At 39.0% G+C, this 26,226-nt stretch overlaps 1 protein-coding gene across 2 annotated transcripts in view; it reads left to right on the top strand.

Annotated features, from left to right (window-relative positions):
- The window catches only part of ZCCHC7 (zinc finger CCHC-type containing 7), a 239,597-nt gene that overhangs the window by 172,120 nt on the left and 41,251 nt on the right, over positions 1-26,226 (top strand). For both annotated transcript variants that reach the window (XM_043486410.1, XM_043486409.1), the window contains exons 3-5: positions 8,898-8,941; positions 10,142-10,267; positions 11,195-11,365. In XM_043486410.1, the coding sequence (XP_043342345.1) occupies positions 8,898-8,941; positions 10,142-10,267; positions 11,195-11,365 (341 nt within the window). The remainder of the gene's footprint in view (positions 1-8,897; positions 8,942-10,141; positions 10,268-11,194; positions 11,366-26,226) is intronic.

Below are 26,226 nucleotides of genomic sequence, written 5' to 3'. Positions count from 1 at the left end.
TTTTACATGAGGAATTTTCAGTGAATATCCATTCAGAATTAATTTGACACTACATTAAATGAAAACATTTTATAGTTTGAGGGAAGTTGCATTTTACATTCTTAAATAATTAGTACTGGCAGAGTCAGCTTTTACATCTTCTTTGATGAATATTAAATTCAGGTCCACTGCTTGCAGAGAAAATCATAAACATATACCTCTTCACTGAAATGTAATGAGACTTAAAATTTTAGACGTTAGAAATTAGGATTTCTAGAACTTTTTATGTAAGGCATCTTGGGCTTCCATATAAGAAGGAACTATAGGGTATTAGACTCAAGGAGAGATTTTTCTTAGTGCCTGGCTCCTGCACTAAAATAACCAACTGGATATGCTGAACTGAAATCTTTAGTAATCTTTAGTGATCTTTGGAAAACCGTTTTACTAACTCCACTTTAACAAATCTTAACTTTTGTAAAAAAAAAAAAAAAGAACCAGCTCTATAATTGTGGCTGCTTCCTCAGCACAGAAATGATCTTCACCTATTCCTGCCCTTCAGAATTTAGTCAGGCTAGGTATAGTTGAAGTGAAGCATGAATTGGCTTTACTCCTCAGAAATTTAGCTCAAACTCTTCCCTAGATCCTTTGAAACCTTGAATATAGTCTTATGGGTAAAAATAGCTGCATTAGCACTACTTAACACAAAAGCAGCAATTGCTGTTTTTTGTAGCAAGCACACATTTAAAAAGTGAATATTTATGTGACCATACTTACAGGATTGTTCTGACGGTATAATATATATTTAAAGCAATTTACAGACAGTGAGTCACCATCCCCATATAAATAGGAAAGATGTTTATCTTTATGCATGAGAGAAAAAGAGAGAAGGAAGGAGAGAAAGGAGGGAGGGAAGAATAAAGATAGCAGAATAGTTCCAGAAATAGAAAGTGTGTAAAATGTGGAAGGTTATGGGTTCACTTTTCTTTGGGGTTTGCCTTTTTGTTTTGAAGGTTATTTCAGAAGACAGGAAGTACAAAAGCACCCTGTGGTACTGTTGGACTATCTCTGCTTTCAAGAGCACTACTCTGGCAGAAAGAGACCTGTTGTACTGTTTCTCGGAGCGCTCCACACAGTAGGAAGTCAAGACTTTTAAAGTTAAACTAAAGAAGGAAGGACATAGGAAATTTCTTAGTTGGAAAAATAGATTTAACATTCATAAGTCCTCATATGTGTTAAAGGTGAAAATGAAGTAATAATATTACTGTAAGTAATAATATTTTAATGCTCAATATTTGTATGTATAAAAAGCTGAAAATTCTTAGTAAAGGAATTATCGCACCCTTTGTTCCAGGCTTCCCAGGTGACTCTGGGAAGTGGTAAAGTGTCTGCCTGCAACGCGGGAGACCCGGGTTCGATCCCTGGGTCAGGAAGATCCCCTGGAGAAGGAAATGGCAACCCACTCCAGTACTCTTGCCTGGAAAAGTCCAGGCCTGAGGAGCCTGGTGGGCTACAGTCCATGGGGTCGCAGAGCTGGACACGACTGAGCGACTTCACTGCCCTTTGCTCCGTCACACTGTATTGTTTGCTGTATCCGTTTACCTCTTTCATTATGTTGCTTGTGCCTTTCCTTTTTACTCGTGTCCTTCATCACCTGTTAAAATCCTACTTGAGATGTTTGCTTCCAGCCATATTTTGTTAACTTACACCAGACTTGCCCTCCTGACAAGAGATGATGAAATTAGCAGACAAGGACTTTAAAACAGACATTATAAATATGTAGAAGTTTAAAAGGAAAGAGGCATATAAGAGAAATGGAAGATATAAAAATGAAGCAAAGGAAAATTACAGAGCTGAAATATATAATAGTTTGAAACGAAAAAATGAAATGAAATATTTTAGTGGTTTGACTTAACTGCTGCTGCTAAGTCGCTTTAGTCGTGTCCGACTCTGTGCGACCCCTTAGACGGCAGCCCACGAGGCTCCGCAGTCCCTGGGACTCTCCAGGCAAGAATACTGGAGTGGGCTGCCATTTCCTTCTCCAGTGCATGAAAATGAAAAGTGAAAGTGAAGTCGCTCAGTCGTGTCCAACTCTTCGCAACCCCATGGACTGCAGCCCACCAGGCTCCTCTGACCATGGGATTTTCCAGGCAAGAGTACTGGAGTAGATTGCCATTGCCTTCTTAATTAACACATTTTCAGACATTGAACAACAGGCAGTACAGGACCATGATTCTTGAGAATGTGGAAATGAGTGACATACGCCTTACAATCAACCTGCATTGTGATACTAAGAAAGGGAACCCAGGCATAGTGGCCATCTCATTAAGAGGAGAAGACAGAAATCAGAGTTCAGAGAGACTAAAGAAGCTGGAATTTGTGGAGCAGAGAACTGGAGACTGGAATTCCTAGAACTTACCAAACAATTCCCAGAGCTTACCTGAGTTCTTACTTGCCAGATTGGACAGTATTGAACACCCAAGACATTCAATAGAGACCCCAGAAGATATATCTTAGTAGTAGGGCTTCAGTTCAGTTCAGTTCAGTCGCTCAGTCATGTCTGACTCTGCGACTCCATGGACTTCAGCACGCCAGGCTTCCATGTCCATCACCAACTCCCAGAGCTTACTCAAACTCTAACCCTAAGCCAAGGCTACTCTGGACCACCCTAGCAAAGCTTTAAAAGTCTCAAAAGGATCACCTGATCTGGAGGTTGCTTAACTGCTTGTCAGAACAGAGTCTCACACTGTTTAAAGTAAGAAAACAAAATCAAGACACTCAACAGTGTACCTTACTAGCACCCATGGGGGGGGGGGGGGAGCGGGGAATTACCAGGCATTAAGAAAGCAGGAAAATGTCACTCATAACCAGGAGAAAAATCAGTCAAGTGATACAAACCTAGAAGTGACAGAGAATATGAAATTAGCAGCAGGGACTTTAAAACAGCTGTTAAAAGTGTACTCTGAAATTTAAAGGAAGAGAGAAATGTAATAAGAGAAATGAAAGGTATAAAAAAAAGAAATGGAACTTCTGGAACTGAAATATATATTTGAGATTAAAAAATTACTGGATGGGCATAAGGACAAATTAGATTATTCAAAGGAAAAGAGCAAGAGACTATTACCGACAACTTAAAACCAGTAAGTTCAGCAATTTAGAAGTAACTGACAAATTTTTCAAAAGTCACAAATTATCAAAACTGGCCCAAGAAGAAACTGAAAATGTGAATGGCTCCATATCTACTAAAAAAAAAAGTAGAATTGCTCTTTTAAAACCTTCTACAAGTAAAATTCTTGACTCACAAACAAGGGAAACTCCAACCTAGGTGACTTCAGTGGTGAATTCTATCAGATATTTAAGGAAAAAATAATACCAACTCTTCCCAACACTTCTGAACTCTTGTGAGGCTAGTTTTATACCAATGTCAAAACCAGACATTTTAAGAAAAATATAAATCAATATCCTTCACAAACACAGATGTAAAAATTCTTAATAAAATAATAGCAAGTTGAATTCTGCAATACATTTTAAAGAGTAAAATCATCCTAACCAAGTGGAGTTAATCCCAGAATACAAGATTGGTTTAATATTTGAAAATGAAATCAGTGTAGTCTACCGTATTTAAGAGAAAGAGAGGAAAAGCCGTGGGCTATCTCAGTTGATGCAGGTAAGGTATTGATTTCAGCACACATTCATATTAAAAACCCAGGAAACTAGGAATAGAAAGGAATTTCTTAAACCTGTTATGAAAGATCTACAGCAAAACAGAATGCTTGATTATGAAAAAATATATATTTCCCTATAGTTGGGAACAAAGCAGAGATTATTTCCTATCACCACTGATATTGAGTATCATAATGGAGGTCCTGTATAATACAGTGAGGTAAAAAAAAGAAAAGGGCAGGTCGGAAAAGAGGCAACAAAACTGTTTTTATTCACAGTATTCATCAGTGTAATGACCGTTAAAGTCATAATGAATACTGCTTCACGCCCATTCTAAGGTTAAAATTTAAAAGACTGACAGTTTCAAAACTGGTACAACCACTATGGAGAACATGATGCAGATTCCTAATAGAAACTAAAAATAGAACTACCATATGATCCAGCAATCCTACTGCTGGGCATACATCCAGGAAAAGACAGTTTGAAAGGTTACATGCACCTCAAATGTTCATTGGAACACTGTTTACAATAGCCAAGACATGAAAGCAAGCAAAGCATCCATCGACAGATGAATGGGTAAAGAAGATACGTTACATACATACAATGGAATATTACTCAACCATAAAAATGAAGAAAACAATGCCATTTGCAGTGACATGGATGGACCTATAGATTATCATACTAAGTGAAGGAAGTCAGACAGACAAATAAATATCATAGGATATCACTTACTTGTGAAATCTTAAAACATGGTACAAATGAACTTATATACAAAAACAGGAGTCACAGCTGTAGAAAACAAATGTTGGTTACCAAGGGGACAGTAGAGGGAGAGGTGATTTGGGAGGTTGGTATTGAGATATACAGACACTATATAAAATAGATAACTAGTAAGGACTTACTGTATAGCACAGGGAACTCTACTCAGTACTCTGTGACCTATGTAGGAGAAGGATCTAAAAAGGAGAGGAGATAAATACACACACATATAAGTGATTATTCACTTTACTGTGCAGCAGAAGTCAACACCGCATTGTACATCAGTTCAGTTCAGTTCAGTCGCTCAGTCGTGTCCAACTCTTTGCGACCCCATGGACTGTCCATCACCAACTCCCGGAGCTTGCTCAAACTCATGGCCATCGAGTTGGTCATGCCATCCAACCATCTCATTCTCTGTCGTCCCCTTCTCCTCCCGCCTTCAGTCTTTCCCATCATCAGGGTCTTTTCCAATGAGTCATTTCACATCAGGTGGCCAAAGTATTGGAGTTTCAGCTTCAGCATCTGTCCTTCCAACTAATATTCAGGACTGATCTCCTTTAGGATGGACTGGTTGGATCTCCTTGCAGTCCAAGGGACTCTCAAGAGTCTTCTCCAACACCACAGTTCAAAAGCATCAATTCTTCAGCACTCAGCTTGTAACTAGGTTACAGGTTCTTACTCATTTTTGTTTACCCTATAGCACCTTCCCTTGGTGGAAGGGCTTCCCTGGTGGCTCAGAGGTTAAAGCGTCTGCCTGCAATGCTGGATACCCAGGTTCGATCCCTGGGTCGGGAAGATCCCCTGGAGAAGAAAATGGCAACCCCCTCCAGTATTCTTGCCTGGAGAATCCCATGGAGGGACGAGCCTGGTAGGCTACAGTCCACGGGGTCGCAAAGAGTCAGACACAACTGAGCTACTTCACTTTCACTTTCACTTTCATAGCACCTTGCTTATTTTTAACGTTTCAATACATGTTTGTTAAACTGAGCTAATTTAATGCAAAGACAGAGTTACCAGCTATTGCTTTGATTATAATTCTAAAGTCTGAAAAGAATCATAGTCCTAGATCTTAGCAAGACAAGGCTAACAGGTAGCTACGAGTCGAAATTAGGCATCTTTAGGACAGTCCTAATTTTACACTTGAGAGCAATCCCATTTTATATTCTGTGGTGGTGGCAGCACACACAGAGAAGATGGGTCCTCCTCGGTCCTGTGGGACACTGTCTTTAAGGCAAGACACTGAGTTGGTTGCGAAAGTCCAGAGGATTTAGGTTATGTAGGCTTAAGTAATAGTGTATTTGATTCCAGTAATGAGTGAAAAGTTGATGGAATCACAGAAGGTACCATAGATACCACTTAATCCAGTTCATTATTAAACAGACCCAGAGAGGATAAATAACATGCCCTTTGGCACATAACAAATAAGAGATAGGGTTAAGACTGGAACCCAGGTTTCTGACAAAATCGGTACCAAAAATTTAATGAAGTGGAGAATGGCTGCCTATGGAAGTTCTAATGAGTTGCCCTTAGAAAAAGCTTCCATTAGGTTTGTATTTGAGGTTAAGAAGCAAACAGGATAGAAATAAGAGTCAGCTGTCATTACCAAGATAGAATCAAAACTGAACCATGAGTAGGGCCACGAGTTGACTTGTATGTTCCTGGTGATGTCTTTTCTTCATTTGCCACCAAGAGGTCTGATTTCATTTGTAACTTAAGCCTATTTTGTGTACTTGTTGGCAAATTTTCTACAGTAAGAATATTCTGTAGCTTGTTGAGGAGGAGTTTGTATATAACCTGGATATTGTTGAATTCCACGGGTATGTTAAAACAATCTAAATGGAGCTGATCTCTCTCATAAACCTTCCCTTTTTTCAATATTCTCTCTTCATGTGTAAATTTATTGAGGTTTGGGGCTGCTGTTTTGCATTTCCTTGGTTTAGGAGTTCATTTTTTTAAGGACAGTATTAAGTCAATTTTGTAATTAGTGATTTTTAATGGTCATTTTGAGTTTTAATGATGAAGGATATTGAGGTACAAAGGGCAGCTTTGAAAGTTAGAACAGAGCATGCTCCTTAGATGAATCCTTTGAATGAAAGAATAACAGCATGGTTGGTGATGAAGGAATAGAAGCTGTGGCTATTTAATGTATTCTCCACTCTCAATATATGGATGCAGCCTCCAAATTTTATAAAGGAAATAATCATCAGCACAGCATCTGTGCTTTCCTATGGATTGGTCTTTTTGTAAAGCAACCTCTTGGTTTTCTTAGTAAAAGTATTTTATTTTAAAATATATCTCTAGACACTTACTCCTGTTTCAGTTCAGTTCAGCCACTCAGTCGTGTCCAATTCTCTGCGACCCCACGAACCGCAGCACCCCGGGCCTCCCTGTCCATTACCAACTCCCAGAGTCCACCCAAACCCACATCCATTGAGTCGGTAATGCCTTCCAACCATCTCAGCCTCTGTCGTCCCCTTCTCCTCCCGCCCTCAATCTTTCCCAGTGTCAGAGTCTTTTCAAATGAGTCAGCTCTCCGCATCAGGTGGCCAAAGTATTGGAGTTTCAGCTTCAATATCAGTCCTTCCAATGAACACTCAGGACTGATCTCCTTTAGGATGGACTGGTTGGATCACCCTCCAGTCCAAGGGACTCTCAAGAGTCTTCTCCAACATCACAGTTCAAAAGCATCAATTCTTTGGCACTCAGCTTTCTTTATAGTCCAACTCTCACATCCATACATGACTACTGGAAAAACCATAGCCTTGACTAGACAGACCTTTGTTGGCAAAGTAATGGCTCTGCTTTTTAATATGCTGTCTAGGTTGGTCGTAACTTTCCTTCCAAGGAGCAAACATCTTTTAATTTCATGGCTGCACTCACCATCTGCAGTGATTTTGGAGCCCAGAAAAATAAAGTCAGCCACTGTTTCCACTGTTTCCCCATCTAATTATCATGAAGTGATGGGACTGGATGCCATGATCTTAGTTTTCTGAATGTTGAGCTTTAAGCCAACTTTTTCACTCTCCTCTTTCACTTTCATCAAGAGGCTCTTTAGTTCTTCTTCACTTTCTGCCATTAGGCTGGTCCTGGGGGAAAATATGGGCTTCCCTGGTGGCTCAGAGTGTAAAGTGTCTGCCTACAATGCAGGAGACCCAGGTTCGATCCCTGGATTGGGAGGATCCTTTGGAGAAGGAAATGACAACCCACTCCAGTATTCTTGCCTGGAAAATCCCATGGACGGAGAAGCCTGGTAGACTAGTTTCCATAGGGTCGCAAAGAGTCAGACATGATTGAGCGACTTCACTTTCTTTCTGGGAAAATGTAGATTACTTCATGTCTCTTCAGAATTCCTTTCAAAGAATAGTCAAGATCAATTTGTTTATTTGTTTTGAGATAAGAAGTGTAGATAGGAGAAAGGAGGAAATCTTAACTTTGCTTTAGGGGAAGAAAAAAAATCTTTCGTCCTTTGTTGACACCTTAGCTTCTGCATTAGTCGTATGTCCCTTCCTCCTTGGCCATGGGTGGACCAAGGGAATAGCAGCCATTTGCAGGTTTGTAAAGGGGCAGTGCAAGAAGAAAGCAGCTGATAAAAGAAAAGGTAGAGCTCCCCACCCCGCTAGGTTTTTACAGTTGTATTTTTAAACCAATCACCGGCTGCTAGATATTTGACTTCTCTTATTTCACTATTTTTGATGTTGTAAAATACAGTGCTAAATTCCTAGCTCTAATCATGAGATAATATTCAGAGTCCAACTTTTTAAAATATTACAATGAAAGTCAACTACAGTGAGAAGGTGGTGGACACAGTTAATACTGATATTGGAAGGAAAAACCTTTCTTCTGCCTACTTGAGTCTGAATGGTGGGGAGGCCTGCGAATGAACTGACAGTAGAGTAACAGGAGAAAAGACCAAAGGTAGGAGCCCTCAGTATTGAGTAACTTGCTGAAGGGTAAAAGTTTGTATACCAGCTTAACAGAAGGGAGAGTTTAGAGCTTCCAAAGATAGAAGGTTGTGATGTGCTTCTTTACACAGTTTTGGAGGAATGTCCTGGTACCCATGGTCAGTGACCTCTGAGTTGGGGAAAGGGGCTGTGGCAGCTAGCTCATGAAACAGGCTTTAGTCAGATAAGGGAAGTTCAGATAAGATTTCTTTTTTGCACCTGCTGTTGGGTTTTTGGTCCCTTCAGAGATTTACAGTTTGATGATGTTCAAAGCATTTTCATGTATCTCATCTGATTCGCACATCTCATCTGATTTTTTAGGTACACTATACAGGGAAAATACCATTACTCCCATTTCACAGGTAAGGAGAGTGAGACTAAGAGAGGTTAAGTATTTTCAGAGCCACAGAAGTAGTAACAGAGTCAAGATGTTCAGGGATTAACATTTCTCATTACACCTTTGTAGTTCAATATCAGTACTAACAAACTGAATAATTATTGTCAATCAAGTGCTTTAAAGGTGTAAAGATTGAGTAACATATTTTATTTGTTTTGTAGGAGAAGATGATGTGAACTGGTTCATCAGTGACAAAGACATTGAGGTAAAATCAGAGTTGTGAATAATAGATTAATAATTTCCTTTGATTCGTAGTTTCCCTTCATTGTGATGACTTAATAAGCTTTTTAAATGTAGCAGCAGTCCAAGTATCTTGTAAGAAAAGGTTTAATTTTAGTTTATGGGTGGTTGAATTTTTCAGAAGCATGGTTAAGCCTTGATTTTCTCCAGTCAGTTAATTGCCATAATGATTTAGTCCCCTTTCCCTTTTGCTTCTTCTCTGCTATGATGAGTCCTCTCAGCCCATTTTGCCTGGTACCACCAAAGATCAACACCGGAAATAACTGCTGCTTCAGTGTAAGGAAATGGTTAGTCTATATTTAGGATGTGGCAGGTGTTTGTCTTTCTCAATTATTAGCCTTAATTGTGACAGATGGCTAGAAAAGAGAATAATTGTACAATTTGGTATAAGGAAAGTTTTAAGAGATAATTACATTGTTTCTCCTTTTGAGACCTACTTGGCTAATTCAGTAGGATAATAAATGAAACATGAACTTTTTTTAAAAAATTAAACCAAACAAGATAAAAGCATGGTTGACGTTTAGTTTTTCCTCTTTAGATAGTCCATATGATATGTTTTGCTAATACTCTCTTGCATGATATTGGATTTTGGCTAGAATATGGGACATCTAGAATTGGATCAGCGTAGGAAGAATAGATCTTAAAAGAACTCTAGGGGGAGGACATTATCTTTTTCTCTCTTAGAAGTTAAAATCCAGTTTGTAGGGATTAACCCTGGGCTGTTCAAAAGAAGGAATGTATTTGGTGACTCTGTGGTTTTATAACTTTGTAAAGGGCAAAATCATTAAAAACACCAACCCCTAACTAAAAATTTAGGCAAGCTTCTCATTCAGAAAAATGTGGTATACATTCAGATATATGTCAGCAATGTCTTTGACTCTGAATGCCACTGTAATGTCTAAATGATGCATCAGCGCCCTTACTAGACCTGAACTGTAAGCAGAGAAAGATAAAAAAGAAATGGAATCACATGGAGAAGTGTAAAAGAATACAAGAGATGGGCAAACACAAAGTAGAGCTGTCTTCATGGTACCCTTTTAAATTTTTCTAACTCCTTTAAGAACATAAAGTTCCCTGTTGCTAGCTTCTAAATTGAACAAATTATGATTGTTAATTCTGTTGAACAGATGAAATAATTTTAATCCTTGATCTTTTTTTCCCTTAGGCACAGATAGGTAATAGAAGATCATCTGGAAGATGGACCCATCGATACTATACAGCCAACAAAAATGTTACCTGTAGAAATTGTGACAAATGTGGCCATTTGTCAAAAAACTGCCCCCTCCCACAAGTATGTGAAATAAATGTTTCTTTCCATATTGTTAAAGTAGTAGAGTTGGAGCCCTTAATACCTTCTAATTCAAATGTTATGTAATATATGGGTTACATTTCATGTTAAATGTTCGTGTAGGTCACAGCCTCGAGTAGTAGTAAAAGATAATAAGTCTACAGCCAGAATCAATTTCAGTATCCCATTAGTAGTTGTACAACCTTAGGCAAATCATTTCACCTTTTGTGCTTCTCTTTTCTTTCCTATAAAAGGAGGAGGTTGAATCAGATTGATTCTTGAGACTCATTTTTAGTTCTAAGTCTTCTACTTTATGACACAGCTTGTTTCATTGTGGGATAATTTTCATTGCTAGAAAATTATAATTTTAGGCATTTATAAATGTTTATCGATGTAAATTATGTTCAACAGATACATTAACCTTTGAAATAACACAGAACTTTTAGACATTTCTTGACTTAGTGAGCCCTTAACAAATATTTCATCCCTTACCTACTCCCTCTTCCAAATGATTGTCTTTCAGGTATTTGAGGTGGCTCTCTTGTTTCCTCTTATATCTTTGTTTCTTCAGGCAAAGCAAGCTCTTTTTGTATCTTTCTCCTGTGACTTAGCTTCCAGATCTTCATCATGCTACTTTCTATCTTAGATACATTCGACTTTGTCAGTGTTCTACAAAACAAGCCATGAGAATAGATGCCAGCTAATAGTATACACGCAGACTAAGCCTTTGTGGCAACCACAGAATACAGGTGGCTTTTGTTAAGACCCTGACTTAAGATATTTTGTTCGATTTTACAATTATGTTTGATTTGACCTTCATTGGGTTCCCAAATGGAAATAATTTTTTAAGCAGTTATACTGAAAAAGAAGTATTCTATCTGAGACTGAAGTATTTTGCTAAAGAGGTTTTTCTGTTTGTCTGCCACGTAGAAAGTCCGCCCCTGCTGCCTCTGTTCCGAGAGAGGGCACCTCCAGTACGCCTGTCCGGCCCGCTTTTGCTTAGGCTGCTCATTGCCTATGTCTTCCACTCACAGATGTCTTGAAAGAGCTTCCTGGAGAAAACGCTGTGACCGGTGTGATATGATAGGCCACTATGCTGATGTGAGTATCTAGCAAATGACTAATTTGTCAGGCTTTGGGGGCATCTTGCCAATTTGTAACCATCTGCCAGCCTACTTAAAAGAATGTTTGCTCTGTGTATAATAATAGTCAATGTCCCTTTGGCCACAGATCATGTAAATCAGTACTATAATATCTCAGAATAGGGATCCTACTGAATGGTTCATCCGGAAACAGCATCAACAAAAACTGTAAACCTGTGCTAGCCTCTTTGGCATAATGTGTTTGCCAAAGTAAAGGTTCAAATTAAAGAGGTATGTAATAAAAAACATGTAAAATTGATGCACCTGTTCATAGTTAGATGAAATACATATATATAAATACTTAACAGTTGTATACAAAGGTCTGTGTGAAGCCTGCTTATTGATGGCTCTTGGTGGTACAATAGTCTAATGCAAGAAAGGCAAGCCACCAACACTTTAAATCTGCTTATCTTAGATCTTTCATTAGATTTAAAAAGTAACTTAGAAGATATTTCAATTACTTTAGCACATTGAATTTTAGCACATTGTTATTTTAGATGTCATTTTGTGTCATGGTATAAACGTCTGTGGGGTTTTAGTCACAATTTCAGCCAGAAGGGCTATAGAATTAAGTATGCCCTCACAAAAAGTAGGAACCTTTTCCTTTAATTTGTTCTTCCCAAAGACATGATACAAAGCACGAATATTTTTAAAATTTTGCATATATTGAATTATGCTTAGAGCCTTTTGCTTAAAACATTAATATGTCTATTGGAATAAATGTTTGGTATATGTGTTTATGTAAATAATATAACAGTTATTGATTATAGTTTCTAAAGGGCTTTATAAACAACAATAGGGTCACTGTCTGATAAGTTAATTTTTTTCCAGTTAGTTCTTTATGATTATGTCTCTGTATCAGTTCATAAAGGCTATCTTTCTCATGGGTAACCTTTATTCCGTTTTTACTAGTTACCCAGCTATTTCTCTACCAGTACATTTAGATTGTTTTAAGCAGCAGTGCTGCTGTAAACATCTTTTTATCATCTTTTTGTATCTCTTCATTCATGTAAGAGTATTTCAGTAAGTCATATTCTAAATGAAATTATATTATTAAAGGATATATACATTTGTTGTTGTTCAGTCACTAAGTCGTGTCCGACTCTTTGCGACCCCACGGACAGTAGCATGCTCGTCTGTGCTCCCCTATCTCCCGGAGTTTGCTCAAATTCATGTCCATTGAGTTGGTGATGCTCTCTCACCATCTCATCCTCTGTCAGCCACTTTTCCTCTTACTTCAGTCTTTCCCAGCCTCAGGGTCTTTTCCAGTAAATCAACTCTTCACATCAGGTGACCAAAGTATTGGAGCTTTAGCAACAGTCCATCCAATGAATGTTCAGGATTGATTTCCTTTAGGATTTACTGGTTTGATCTCCTTGCTGTCCAAGGGATCCTCAAGAGTCTTCTCTAGCACCACAATTTGAAAGGATCAGTTCTTCAGTGCTCAGCCTTCTTTATGGTCCGACTGTCACATCTGTACATGACTACTGGAAAAACCATAACTTTGACTATATGGACCCTTGTCAGCAAAGTGATGTGTCTAATTTTTAATATGCTGTCTAGGTTTGTCATAATTTTCCTTCCAAGGAGCAAACAACTTATAATTTCATGGCTGCAGTCACTGTCTGCAGTGATTTTGGAACCCAAGAAAATAAAAGCTATCATTGCTTCCACATTTTCCCCTTCTATTTGCCACAAATTGATGGAACCAGATGCCATGATCTTTTTTTTCTTTTTTTTTTTTTTAAGTTTAAAGCCAGCTTTTCACTCTCCTGTTTCACCCTCATCAAGAGGCTCTTTAGTTCCTCTTCACTTTTGGTCATCAGAGTATATCTGCATGAATATTGCCAGATTGCTCTTCTAAAAAATTGAACCAAAAAAAAAAAAATTGAACCAGTGTATCCATCTGCTGCAGTGTCCAAAAGTACTCTCAACCCTAGTTGTAATCAATCTATAAATGTTTTGGACATTCAGATAAGGAGAAAATGATATCTTATTGTTTAAATTTTTATTTCTTAGGCCCTAGTGAGGTTGAATATGAGTCTCAAGACAAAATATAGAGATGGATGTTTCACTCCAAAGTAGTTTTAAACTTATTTTTCAATATTTACTAACTCTTAAAAATAGTCAGTTTTAAGTTGTCTTAGATTTATTCTGTTGTTCTCTGCATTAAGTTGTCAATTATAATTTCTTAGCAAGATTTTCTAGTTTGGCAGTTAGGTTTAAAAGCATATTTTTTAACTTCTTTCTTGCAAAGAGCTCTTAGAAACATGGTCTAGTTTGTCTGTGATAACAGAAGAGGCTCAGACATTGTCATGAGCAGTTTTTTTTTAAATAGGAAAGCACAGTACAGAACAGTTAAGAATGGTTTGATAAAGGTTATGTAATTAGCTATGATTAAATCTGTAGCTCATTCTGCTTAACTTCTTAATTTTGGCCTCTGATGTATGTTAAACTCCTTATCTAAAATGGCCTTGAGGATTAATAACCCCAGTTGTTATACATTTTTAAGATAGGGTTAGACTGGCTGGCTTCAGAGAAGGCATCACCTTTTACCCTAAATCTGCAAAGATCTGCCGATGCGTTTTGTTTTGTTTTTTAAATGACATGGTGAAAGTTCTGGATGTGAATTGGTCTCTTCTCAGCCTGCCTATCTGGTAGAGGATTCCCTTGGAGCCCCATCAGACCTGAGCTTTACTGACCTTTCGTTTTTGTCTGCACTAGGTCTTCGTTGCTGCAAGCAGGCTTTCTCTAGTTGTGAAGTGGGGGCAACTCTCTAGTTACAGCACTCAGGCTTCTCTTTGCAGTGTCTTCTCTTATTGTGGAACATAGGCTCTAGGCACACAAGCTTCAGTAGCTGCAGCAACTTCGGTCAGTAGTTGCGACTCGTGGATTCTAGACCTCAGGCTCCGTAGTTGTGGCTCGTGGGCTTAGTTGCTCTACGGCATGTGGTATCTTTCTGGACCAAGGAGTGAACCCATGTGCCCTACATTGGCAGGCCAATTCCTATCCACATTACCACCAGGGAGGTCCTCCACTGACTTTTTTGAAGAAACTTAAAAGTCCTTCCACTCTCCCAGAAGGTCTTCATGAGGATTCACTTGGAAGCAGTTTCTTTCTGGACCCAGATTGCTGGAACTATTCAGCTAATCCCACACTTGCTTTAAATCTGTCTTGAAACCTGGCCCTCCACAGAAAATATTGTTTCCCCTGCAGCCTTCTCAAATTCTTGCTGCTTATTCTTTCTTGACCCACATACCTCTGAATTAAGCTGATTAAGATCAAACTCTTTCTCACTGGCCATTGTTGTTGTTTGGTCACTAAGTCATGTCCGACTCTTTGTGACCCATGAGCTGCAGCATGCTGGGCTTCCCTGTCCTTCACCATCTCCCGGAGTTTGCTCAAACTCACGTCTATTGAGTCAGTGAAGTTATTGATCCATCTCATCCTCTGCCACCCCATTCTCTTGCCCTCATTTCCAAGCTTCAAGGGCTTTTCCAATGAGTCACTGGCTGCTGCTATTTCTAAATCATTTCTCCTCCCTCTTTGTGTATATATCTTTGATTTATTTAAGGCTGAGACCCTCTGACCATGATGTTCTCCAGCCTTCTCTGTCATTTTCACCTTCCCACCTACTGGGATTTATGAAGCCCTGGGTAATTGTAGATGCCCTAACCTCTTATAAATTAAGGAGATCAAGAAACTTCCATCTTTACTTTTTACACCCCTGTTGCCATTCCAGGATCTGTGTAATACCAGAGTACCAGTTGAATGTATAAAGATAATTATTAATGAAAACTCATGAGTCATATTCATATTCTTGCTATAACTCCTGAATTCTGCTCGGAAAGCTCTTCAGTTCAGTTCAGTCGCCCAGTCGTATCCGACTCTTTGCGACCCCATGAACTGCAGCACCCCAGGCCTCACTGTCCATCACCAAATCCCAGGGTTTACTCAAACTCATGTCCATTGAGTCGGTGATGCCATCCAACCATCTCATCCTCTGTCGTCCCCTTCTCCTCCTGCCCTCAATCTTTCCCAGCATCAGGGTCTCTTCAAATGAGTCAGCTCTTCACGTCAGGTAGCCAAAGTATTGGAGTTTCAACATCAGTCCTTCCAATGAACACTCAGGACTGATCTCCTTTAGGATGGACTGGTTGGATCTCCTTGCAGTCCAAGAAACTCTCAAGAGTCTTCTCCAACACCACAGTTCAAAAGCATCAATTCTGGGCTCAGCTTTCTTTATAGTCCAACTCTCACATCCATACATGACTACTGGAAAAACCATAGCCTTGACTAGACAGACCTTTGTTGGCAAAGTAATGTCTCTGCTTTTTAATATGCTGTCTGAAAGTGAAAGTGAAGTCGCTCAGTCGTGTCTGACTCTTTGTGACCCCAGGGACCCACCAGGCTCCTCTGTCCATGGGATTCTTCTAGGTTGGTCATAACTTTCCTTCCAAAGAATAAACATCTTTTAATTTCATGGCTGCAATCACCATCTGCAGTGATTTTGGAAAAGCTCTTCACTTGTTAACTATTGTATAAAAGTATTGGTGTGAACTTCCAGAGTTTTACAATGTAAAGGGTAGAAAGATGGCTCAAGGCCTTCAGAAGTCAACCTACATTAATGGTACCTTCCAAAGGAAGAGAATCTGAAGTGTAGAAAGAATCTAAATTTTGAATCTACCAGATTCTCTCTTCTTGCTGATAGCTTGTACATAAAAAGAGAATTTAAAACTGTCTATGTACATTGTAAAGTTAGGCTTTGCTGAAGGTCTGAAAATTAAAATGATGCCATACTTCATGAAAGTACATGGAGAAGATTCACTTAATGACAGTCTACACGTTGTCAGTTTAACTCCTCCTCAGAATATCCTCTCAAGTTTCTGTCTTAAAAGTGCAGATATTGTGGATATAATAAACACCTTTGATAATAAACTTATTTAAAATATCGTTGACTCAAACAGTAAAGAATCTGCTGCTGTGCGGGAGATCCGGTTCAATCCCTGTTTTGGGAAGATCCCCTGGAGAAGAGAATGGCTACCCACTCCAGTATTCTTACCTAGAGAATTCTATATATAGAGGAACCTGATGGGGCTGTATATACTCCATGGGGTTGCAAAGAGTCAGACACGACTAAGCAACTAACATTATAAAATAGATGAAAATATTATCCAAATAAGAATCAGTTCAGTTCAGTTGCTCAGTCGTGTCTGACTCTTTGCAACCCCATGGACTGCAGCATGCCAGGCTTCCCTGTCCATCACCAGCTTCCTGAGCTTACTCAAATTCAATGTCCATCGACTCGGTGATGCCATCCAACCATCTCATCCTCTGTCGTCCCCTTCTCTTCCCACCTTCAGTCTTTCCCAGCATCAGGGTCTTTTCAAATGAGCCAGTTCTTCGCATCAGGTGGCCAAAGTATTGGAGTTTCAGCTTCAGCATCCATCCTTCCAATGAATATTCAGGACTGATTTCCTTTTAATAGTTTGATATATGCATTCAGTTGAATATGTGGTTCTGCTGACACCTGACTATTGAACTGACTTTATTGAGAATAAGGAAAATCAGGTTAGATATATTTGTTATTCTCACTTTTCACAGCATTTCAATATTTAAGCATAATGTTGAAGGAAGGAGTCATGGCTGGGATTGATTGTTTTACTTAATTTAAAAAAAGGTTGAATAAGCTTATAAAATGCTTATTTACTTGGGAGACAACACTTTGCCTAGGAAGTTAAGTAGATTTCGGTGCTTAGAGGTCTCTTATTCTCTTGATGGGTATTTGTAAAACTCATGATAATGTGAGTGAAAATTCATGTGTGTTCATTGTTCAAGGAGTAAATCCCTGAATTAGTCATTAATAATTCGTTGGAACTGTTCCCAAACCACCTAATAAATGAATATGTAAACATTTTGTGGTTAAAATTACGTTTAACCTTATGGAAATAACCTTAGCAGGGAAAAAGTTCCACATTTTTAACTGAAGGAGTGTAATTTAGCACAAAGTCTGAAGAAGAGACCAATCCTTATTTTGAATTTCAACTGAATGGTATCCTTTCTAGTCATATCTGACTAACCCGATGAATTCCCCCAGCCTCCCCAAGTCTTCCTATAGCGCATGCCTCATGGCTTAGTATTAGTCACTTACTAGTATTAGTCTCTTACAGTAGAACTAGCAGATTGAGAGCAGGTTTATGTATTTTTCATGAAAGATTTAAGAATAAGTTTGTAGAGGATAGAAATGGTTCCTTTTCCAGACACCCCTCCTAGCTTCCACCAAAAGAGGAGAAAGATTGTCCTTGTACAGTCTCTAAAGCAAACAGCTCTAAAAATGAAAAGATAAATAAACTTTAGTATTTTGTTGAGAATTTTGTGGGACTTAGGAATAAACTTAATCTTTAGTGCAGTCACATTGAGAAGACATGAGTCTTTGATAAATAGAGTCAGCAGGCCACTGGGAATTTTGTTAAATATCTAACTCATTCTAGTTCTCACTTTGCAGTTAAATTTAACTTTTAAATCCAATAATAAGGACAAATTCTGGAGCTTAGTTATCTAAGCTATGAGTTTGAAAAATGAAATTAAGGAAGTCAGATCCTCATTAACACTTGGAAGCCGAAAGTTTTATTTATTAAGCATTACAGGCTAGGGTCAACTCCCCTGAACTTGATAAATCCCATACAACTTTTTGATTGGATTCTGGTCATCTCCCTTAAATAGTACACAGTGAAAGAAAATACAGCAACTGGAAAAGATTTTCAACCTCTGAAAGTATTCAAAGTGTTAATTATGGACATCATCTTTGTTAGTTTACTCATCTTTGAAAAAACAGCACTTCTTCTGATCCATAAACATGGATGTCTTTCCATTTGTTTGGGTCCTCTTATATTTTTCAGAAAAATTCGTTTCCACTGTACAGATTTTTCACTTCCTTGGCTCAGTTTATTACTATTTTATTATTTTGGAAGCTGTTATGAATGGGATAGCTTTCTTCGCTTCTTTTTTTGATACTTCATTGTTAGTATGAAGGAATTCCAGTGATTTCCATAAGTTGATTTTGTAACCTGCCACTTGATTAGTTGCCACTAACCAACTAATCATTGATTAGTTCCAAGAATTTTTTACTAATTCTTTGAGATTTTCTTTATATAAGATCATATTGTCAGCAAATAATGACAGTTTTACTCCTTTCTTTCCAATCTGAACGCCTGTTATTTCTTTGTCTTGCCTAATTGCTCTAGCTAGGACTTCCAGCACAGGCAGCTCTCCATACCCACGGGTTCACACCAGGGACACTAAGGGCCAGCTGCATTTATTGAGCGATACCGTTTTGTGCAGGGACTTGAGCTCCCAAGGACTTTAGTATCCAGGAGCTCCTGGAGCCAGGCCCCTGCAGGTGACTGACAACCATCTGAATAGGGGTGGTGCGAGTGGGCAGCTTTGTCTGGTAGCTGATCTTAGAAGAAACCCTTTCAGCTTTTCTTCAACGATTATAATATTAACAGTGGGTTTATCATATATGATCTTTATTTTGAGGTATGTAATGAATTATACTTACTGATTTGCATATGTTGAAACATTCTTGCATCCAGGTATATATATATTGCACTTGGCCATGATGTATAATCCTTTTAATGTGTTCTTGAATTTGGTTTGCTCATATTATATGATACACCTTATAACTGTTAGAATGGCCATCAAGAAGGCAAGTGCTTGGAAAGATGTGGTGAAAAGGCAGCCCCTTACATACTGTTGGTGAGAATGTAAATTAGTTCAGCCTCTATGGAAAACAATACAGAAATTACTCAAAAAATTAAAAATAAAGCTTCCATATGATCCAGCAGTTCCACTTCTGAGTATATGCCCAAAAGAAATGGAACCAGGGTTTTGACAAGATAGCACGCCCATGTTTTCTGCAGAATCATTCACAATAGCCAGGGTATGGAAACAGCCCAAATGTTCATCAGTGGATGAGTAGATAAAAAAGATATAATACATATATGCAATGGGATATTATTCAGCCCCATGAGAAAGAAAGCTATCTTGCCATTTGTGACAACATGAATATACCTTGAGCATTATGCTAAGCAAGATAAGTCAGACAAAAAAAAAGTATTACATAATATCACTTAAATGTGGAATCTGAAAAAAAAAAAGTAAAACCTATAAAAAGAAAAAAGAACAGTAAAATGGTATTTACCAGGGGATAAAGGTGGGGGTATAACATAGATGGTATTTAAGGGTAGAAACTTGAAACTAGCAGTAAATAAGCACAGTATAATAAGCACAGAATATAATCTATAATACTGTACAGTAATGATGCAGCATGATAAATATTACTTCCTTGACAGTCAGTCTACAGTATATGAAAGTATCAAAGTAACACGGCCATGCACCTTAAATTTACAAATTGTAATGTGTCAGTTCAGTTCAGTTTGGTTCAGTTGCTCAGTTGTGTCTGACTCTTTGCGACCCCATGGACCACAGCACACCAGGCCTCCCTGTCCATCACCAACTCCTGGAGTTTACCCAAATTCATGTCCATTGACTCGGTGATGCCATCCAACCATCTCATCCTCTGTTGTCCCCTTCTCCTCCCGCCCTCAATCTTTCCCAGCATCAGGGTCTTTTCAAATGAGTCAGTTCTTCGCATGAGGTGGCCAAAGTATTGGAGTTTCAGCTTCAACATCAGTCCTTCCAATGAACACGCAGGACTGATCTCCTTTAGGATGGACTGGTTGGATCTCCTTGCAGTCCAAGAAACTCTCAAGAGTCTTCTCCAACACCACAGTTTAAAGCATCGATTCTTCTGCACTCAGCTTCCTTTATAGTCCAACTCTCACATCCATACATGACTACTGGAAAAACCATAGCCTTGACTAGACAGACCTTTGTTGGCAAAGTAATGTCTCTGCTTTTCTCTGCTTTTTAATATGCTGTCTAGGTTGGTCATAACTTTCTTTCCAAGGAATAAGTGTCTTTTAATTTCATGGCTGCAATCACCATCTGCAGTGATTTTGGAGCACAAAAAAGTAAAGTCTGCCACTATTTCCACTATTTCCTATCTATTTGCCATGAAGTGATGGGACCAGATGCCATGATCTTAGTTTTCTGAATCTTTAGCTTTAAGACAACTTTTTCACTCTTCTCTTTCACTTTCATCTAGAGGCTCTTTAGTTCTTCACTTTCTGCCATAAGGGTGGTGTCATCTGCACATCTGAGGTTATTGATATTTCTCACAGCAATCTTGATTCCAGCTTGTGCTTCATCCAGCCCAGCGTTTCTCATGATGCACTCTGCATATAAGTTAAATAAGCAGGGTGACAATATACAGCCTTGACGTACTCCTTTCCCGATTTGGAACCACTCTGTTGTTCCATGTCCAGTTCTAACTATTGCTTCCTGACCTGCATACAGATGTCTCAAGAGGCAGGTCAGATGGTCTGGTATTCCCATCTCTTTCAGAATATTCCACAGTTTATTGTGATCAACATAGTCAAAGGCTTTGGCATAGGCAATAAAGCAGAAATAGATGTTTTTATGGAACTCTCTTGCTTTTTTGATGATCCAACGGATGTTGGCAATTTGATCTCTGGTTCCTCTGCCTTTTCTAAAACCAGCTTGAACATCTGGAAGTTCACGGTTCATGTGTTGCTGAAGCCTGGCTTGGAAAATTTTGAGCATTACTTTACTAGCATATGAGATGAGTGCAGCTGTGCGGTAGTTTGAGCATTCTTTGGCATTGCCTTTCTTTGGGATAAATTTGGAATGAAAACTGACCTTTTCCAGTCTTGTGGCCACTGCTGAGTTTTCAAATTTGCTGGCATATTGAGTGCAGCAGTTTCACAGCATCATCTTTTAGGATTTGAAATAGCTCAACCGAAATTCCATCACCTTCACTAGCTTTGTTCGTAGTGATGCTTCCTAAGGCCCACTTTACATTCCAGGATGTCTGGCTCTAGGTGAGTGATCACACCATTGTGATTATCTGGGTTGTGAAGATCTTTTTTGTACAGTTCTTCTGTGTATTCTTGCCACCTGTTCTTAATATCTTCTTCTGTTAGGTCCATACCATTTCTATCCTTTATTGAGCCCATCTTTGCATGAAATGTTCCCTTGGTATCTCTAATTTTCTTGAAGAGATCTCTAGTCTTTCCCATTCTGTTGTTTTCCTCTATTTCTTTGCACTGATTACTGAGGAAGGCTTTCTTGTCTCTCCTGGCTATTCTTTGGGACTCTGCATTCAAATGGGAATATCTTTCCTTTTCTCCTTTGCTTTTCGCTTCTCTTCTTTTCACAGCTATTTGTAAGCCCTCCTCAGACAGCCATTTTGCTTTTTTGCATTTCTTTTTCTTGGGGAAGATCTTGATCCCTGTCTCCTGTACAGTGTCATGAACCTCCGTCCATAGTTCATAGTCCCTTAAATCTATTTCTCACTTCCACTGTATAGTCATAAGGGATTTGATTTAGGTCATACCTGAATGGTTAGTGGTTTTCTCCACTTTCTTCAATTTAAGTCTGAATTTTGCAATAAGGAGTTCATGATCCGAGCCACAGGCAGCTCCTGGTCTTGTTTTTGCTGACTGTGTAGAGCTTCTCCATCTTTGGCTGCAAAGAATATAATCAGTCTGATTTTGGTGTTGACCATCTGCTGATGTCCATGTGTAAAGTCTTCTCTTGTGTTGTTGGAAGAGGGTGTGTGCTATGACTAGTGTGTTCTCTTGGGAGAACTCTATTAGCCTTTGCCCTGCTTCATTCTGTACTCCAAGGCCAAATTTGCTTGTTACTCCAGGTGTTTCTTGACTTCCTGCTTTTGCATTCCAGTCCCCTATAATGAAAAGGACATCTTTTTGGGGTGTTAGTTCTAGAAGGTCTTGTAGGTCTTCATAGAACTATTCAACCTCAGCTTCTTTGGCGTTACTGTTTGGGCATAGACTTGAATTCCCGTGATATTGAATGGTTTGCTTTGGAAACGAGCAGAGGTCATTTGTCATTTTTGAGATTGCATCCGAGTACTGCATTTTGGACTCTTTTGTTGACTGTGATGGCTACTCCATTTCTTCTAAGGGATTCCTGCCCACAGTAGTAGATATAATGGTCATCTGAGTTAAATTCACCCATTCCAGGCCATTTTAGTTCACTGCTTCCTAGAATGTCGATGTTCACTCTTGCCATCTCCTGTTTGACCACTTCCGATTTGCCTTGATTCATGGACCTAACATTCCAGGTTCCTATGCACTATTGCTCTTTACAGCTTCGAACCTTGCTTCTATCACCAGTCCCATCCACAACTGGATGGTGTTTTTGCTTTGGCTCCATCCCTTCATTCTTTCTGGAGTTATTTCCCCACTGATCTCCAATAGCATATTGGGCACCTGCTGACCTGGGGAGTTCATCGTTCTTTCTTTTTTTTTTTTAATGAGTTTATTTATTTCTGGTTGTGCAGGGTCTTCATGCTATGTGGGCTTTTCTCTAGTTGCGGCGAGCAGGGGCTGCTCTCCAGTTGGGGGGGCGTAGGCTTCTCACTGCGGTGGCCTCCTCTTGTTGCAGAGCACGGGCTCTGGTGCCCACAGACCTCAGTACTGTGGCTGCCATGCTCCAGAGCGCCGACCCAGAGGCTGTGATGCATGAACTCAGCTGGTCTGCCATCTGGGGTCTTCCCAGACCAGGGGTAGAACTTGCGTCCCCTGCTTTGGCAGGGGGGCGATTCTTTACCACTGAGCTGCCAGGAAAGCCCTCAGGCTATTTTAGATTCTAGTTTTCCACGCTCCTATCTGGTGAGAGAGACTGTCCTCAGCCACAGTCCTGGCTCTGCCATCAAAAGCGCCGGGGCCTCTGGCAAGCGCCTGCTCCTCCCTCAGTCGGTCTGACCCTTTGCGACCCCGCAGACCGTAGCCCGCCAGGCTCCTGTCCATGGGATTTCCCAGGCAAGACTACTGGAGTAGGATGCCATTTCCTTCTCCGGGAGTTCATCTTTCAGTGTCATATCTTTCTGCCTTTTCATATTGTTGATGGGGTTCTCAAGGCAAGAATACTGAAGTGGTTTGCCATTCTCTTCTCCAGTGGACCACATTGTATCAGACTCTCCACCATGACCCATCCGTCTTGGGTGGCCCCACACGGCATGGCTTAGTTTCACTGAGTTAGACAAGGCTGTGGCCCCTGTGACCAGATTGGCCTGTTTCTGTGATTGTGGTTTCAGTCTGTCTGCCCTCTGAGGCCCTCTCTCAGTGCCTACCATCTTAGCGGGTTTTCTCTTACCTTGGACGTGGGGTATCTCTTCACGGCTGCTCCAGCAAAGCGCAGCCGCCGCTCCTCACCTTGGACGTGGGGTTGTTCCTCTCGGCCACCGCCACCCCCAGCCTCGGGCCTGGGGTAGGTCAGCCAATCTAATGATCATTTCCTTGATTAAAAAATAATACAAACAGTAAGCTATTTAAGAAGTTCAAGAAATAAGTAAGTTATATAATAAAATATGATGAACTACTCATCAAGCTTTCAGTTATATAATACAAAGTAATTCTGTCTGTAGTTTCAGATATTCAGGGAAAAGTCCATACTCTAAGAATACTAATCATTCTAGGGTGGCTAATACTAATCATAGTAGGGGAATTTCAAACATATAGGAAGATCTGACTCAATTTTCAAATAAATTATTGTCGTTGGATATTATTCTACACTTTTATTATTTTTCCCTTTAGCCAGTGATCTTTTAGGCAGGAATCAATAATGAAGTAAATGATAGTGTCTTAATATTAAATCTTTTTCTCTTACCCACCTCATCACCCCTTCTACCTCCATTGACTTATATGGTTTAGGGATGCTTATACAGAATGCTTAGTATAGTTATAAGAATCTAGGACAATAGGAATGGTCTTTTAATGGAGTAGATAAAGATTTTCAGTGTAATGAAACACCCCTACTTTGCAGATCCATGTAATTATAACTCCTTCCCTCTTCCTCACAAACTGAACATCTGATTGAGAAAAGTAAAACTTAATCAGATCTAAACTTTTCCATAAATAAATTGATCAGAGACCTGTGCAGTACTTGGCAGATACCACCTCAGTTCCCACCATTGGCAAGATTCACATAAACCTCCTTTTTTTTTTTAAAAAAAAATGAAGCAATAGAAGATAATTACAGGCATATATGAAGAATTGGTAAATTAAAAATGGAATCAGAAATAAACTCACTAAACAAAGTAGTAGGAAACTGAGAGAATCCTAACTCATTCTTTACAGTGTGGATACAGAAGACAGAGGAAAAGCATCCAAAGCAAAATGATCAAAGGACATTCTGATCAAAAGAGCACACATTCAATATGTGGGAGAAAAAAGACCCACATCTAGATGTATCCTAGTGAAATTTCTGAATATCAAACAAAAATCATGCAAACCAAAAACACATTACACAAACACACATACAATCAGGTTTGCATCAGACTTCTCCCATGCAATACTAAACGCCAGGAAGCAGGAGAGAAATCTCTGGAGGCTAGAGCATTCTGAGAAAAATAGATGATACAGCCAAGCTGTTGTGCATTTGTCAATTTATTGGAAAAGTCAGAGAATAAAATTAGCAGCAAAGAACAGTGAAATCAGGAAAGTATACAGTGTATGTCAATACTTCCTCTTAATCTGCTTTTAAACTTAATACTAATTTTAGAAAAAAAAAACTTAAAATTTAAAATCCATAATAATATGGATCATAGCAATTCCAATAAAATTAAAGTTTAGCTAAAAGAAGAAAAAATAGGCCATATAACTTTTAGATTACTAATTTTAAAATAAGGCAAAGGAAACTTAATATAACAAATGATAGGGGGAAATGGAAATGATAAGAATGTATAAAAAAAGTTTGAGAATCAAAATAGGACCAAATATATTGATTATCACAATAAGTAAATGTGTTAAATGCTCTTACTAGAAACAAAGACACCAATATCAGAAGTCATGAATGAAATAAAGAATAGATTTAACTTTAAAAAACACTTTATTCAAAGAGACCATTAATGAAGCTGAATAACAAACCAAACCCGAAAAAGATTATTATAAAATATGTGATGGGATAATTACCTATAATATAAAAAACTCTTACAGATTAGTAGAAGAAAATGACTCAATAATGGTACTCAGTGTTAGGTTGTGCTAGAAAAGTACATTTACATAATTTTTTTGGAGTTAAGTGATAGATGTTTGCAAAGATATAGCTGCAAGAATGTTCATCTCAGCATGCCAAGTTGCTTTAGTCATGTCCGACTCCATGCAACCCTATGGACTGCAGACTGCCAGGCTCCTCTGTCCATGAGATTCTCCAGGCAAGAATAGCAGAGTGGGTTGCCATGCCCTTCTCCAGGGGATCTTCCCGACCCAGGGATAGAACCCATATTTCTTCTGTCTACCTGCATTGGCAGGAGGGTTCTTTACCACTAGAGCCTGGGTTGTTTGTAATAATGAAAATTAGAAACAACTCAAATATTTAAGTTTGAATTGAAGTATTCCAAACTGCTTACTGTAGTTACATCAAGAATTATAGGTGAAGGTTTTAAAAATTTCCATTGATCTTTATTTTCTGTTTTTATAATTTTCTTGTTAAGTCACTGAGGCATTCCCGACTCTTTGTGACCACATGGACTGCAGCACACCAGGCTTCCTTGTCCTTCACTATCTCCCAGAGTTTGCTCAAATTCATGTCCATTGAGTAGGTGATGCTATCTAACAATTCATCCTCTGATACTCCCTTCTTGTTTTGCCTTCAGTCTTTCCCAGCATCAGGGTCTTTTCCAATGAGTCAGCTCTTTCATATCAGGTGGCC

This window comes from Cervus canadensis, chromosome 14, assembly GCF_019320065.1.
Source record: "Cervus canadensis isolate Bull #8, Minnesota chromosome 14, ASM1932006v1, whole genome shotgun sequence".
Classification (NCBI taxonomy): domain Eukaryota; kingdom Metazoa; phylum Chordata; class Mammalia; order Artiodactyla; family Cervidae; genus Cervus; species Cervus canadensis.
The sequence above is the reverse complement of the archived record's forward strand: the minus strand, read 5'-3'. Positions and strand labels throughout refer to the sequence as shown.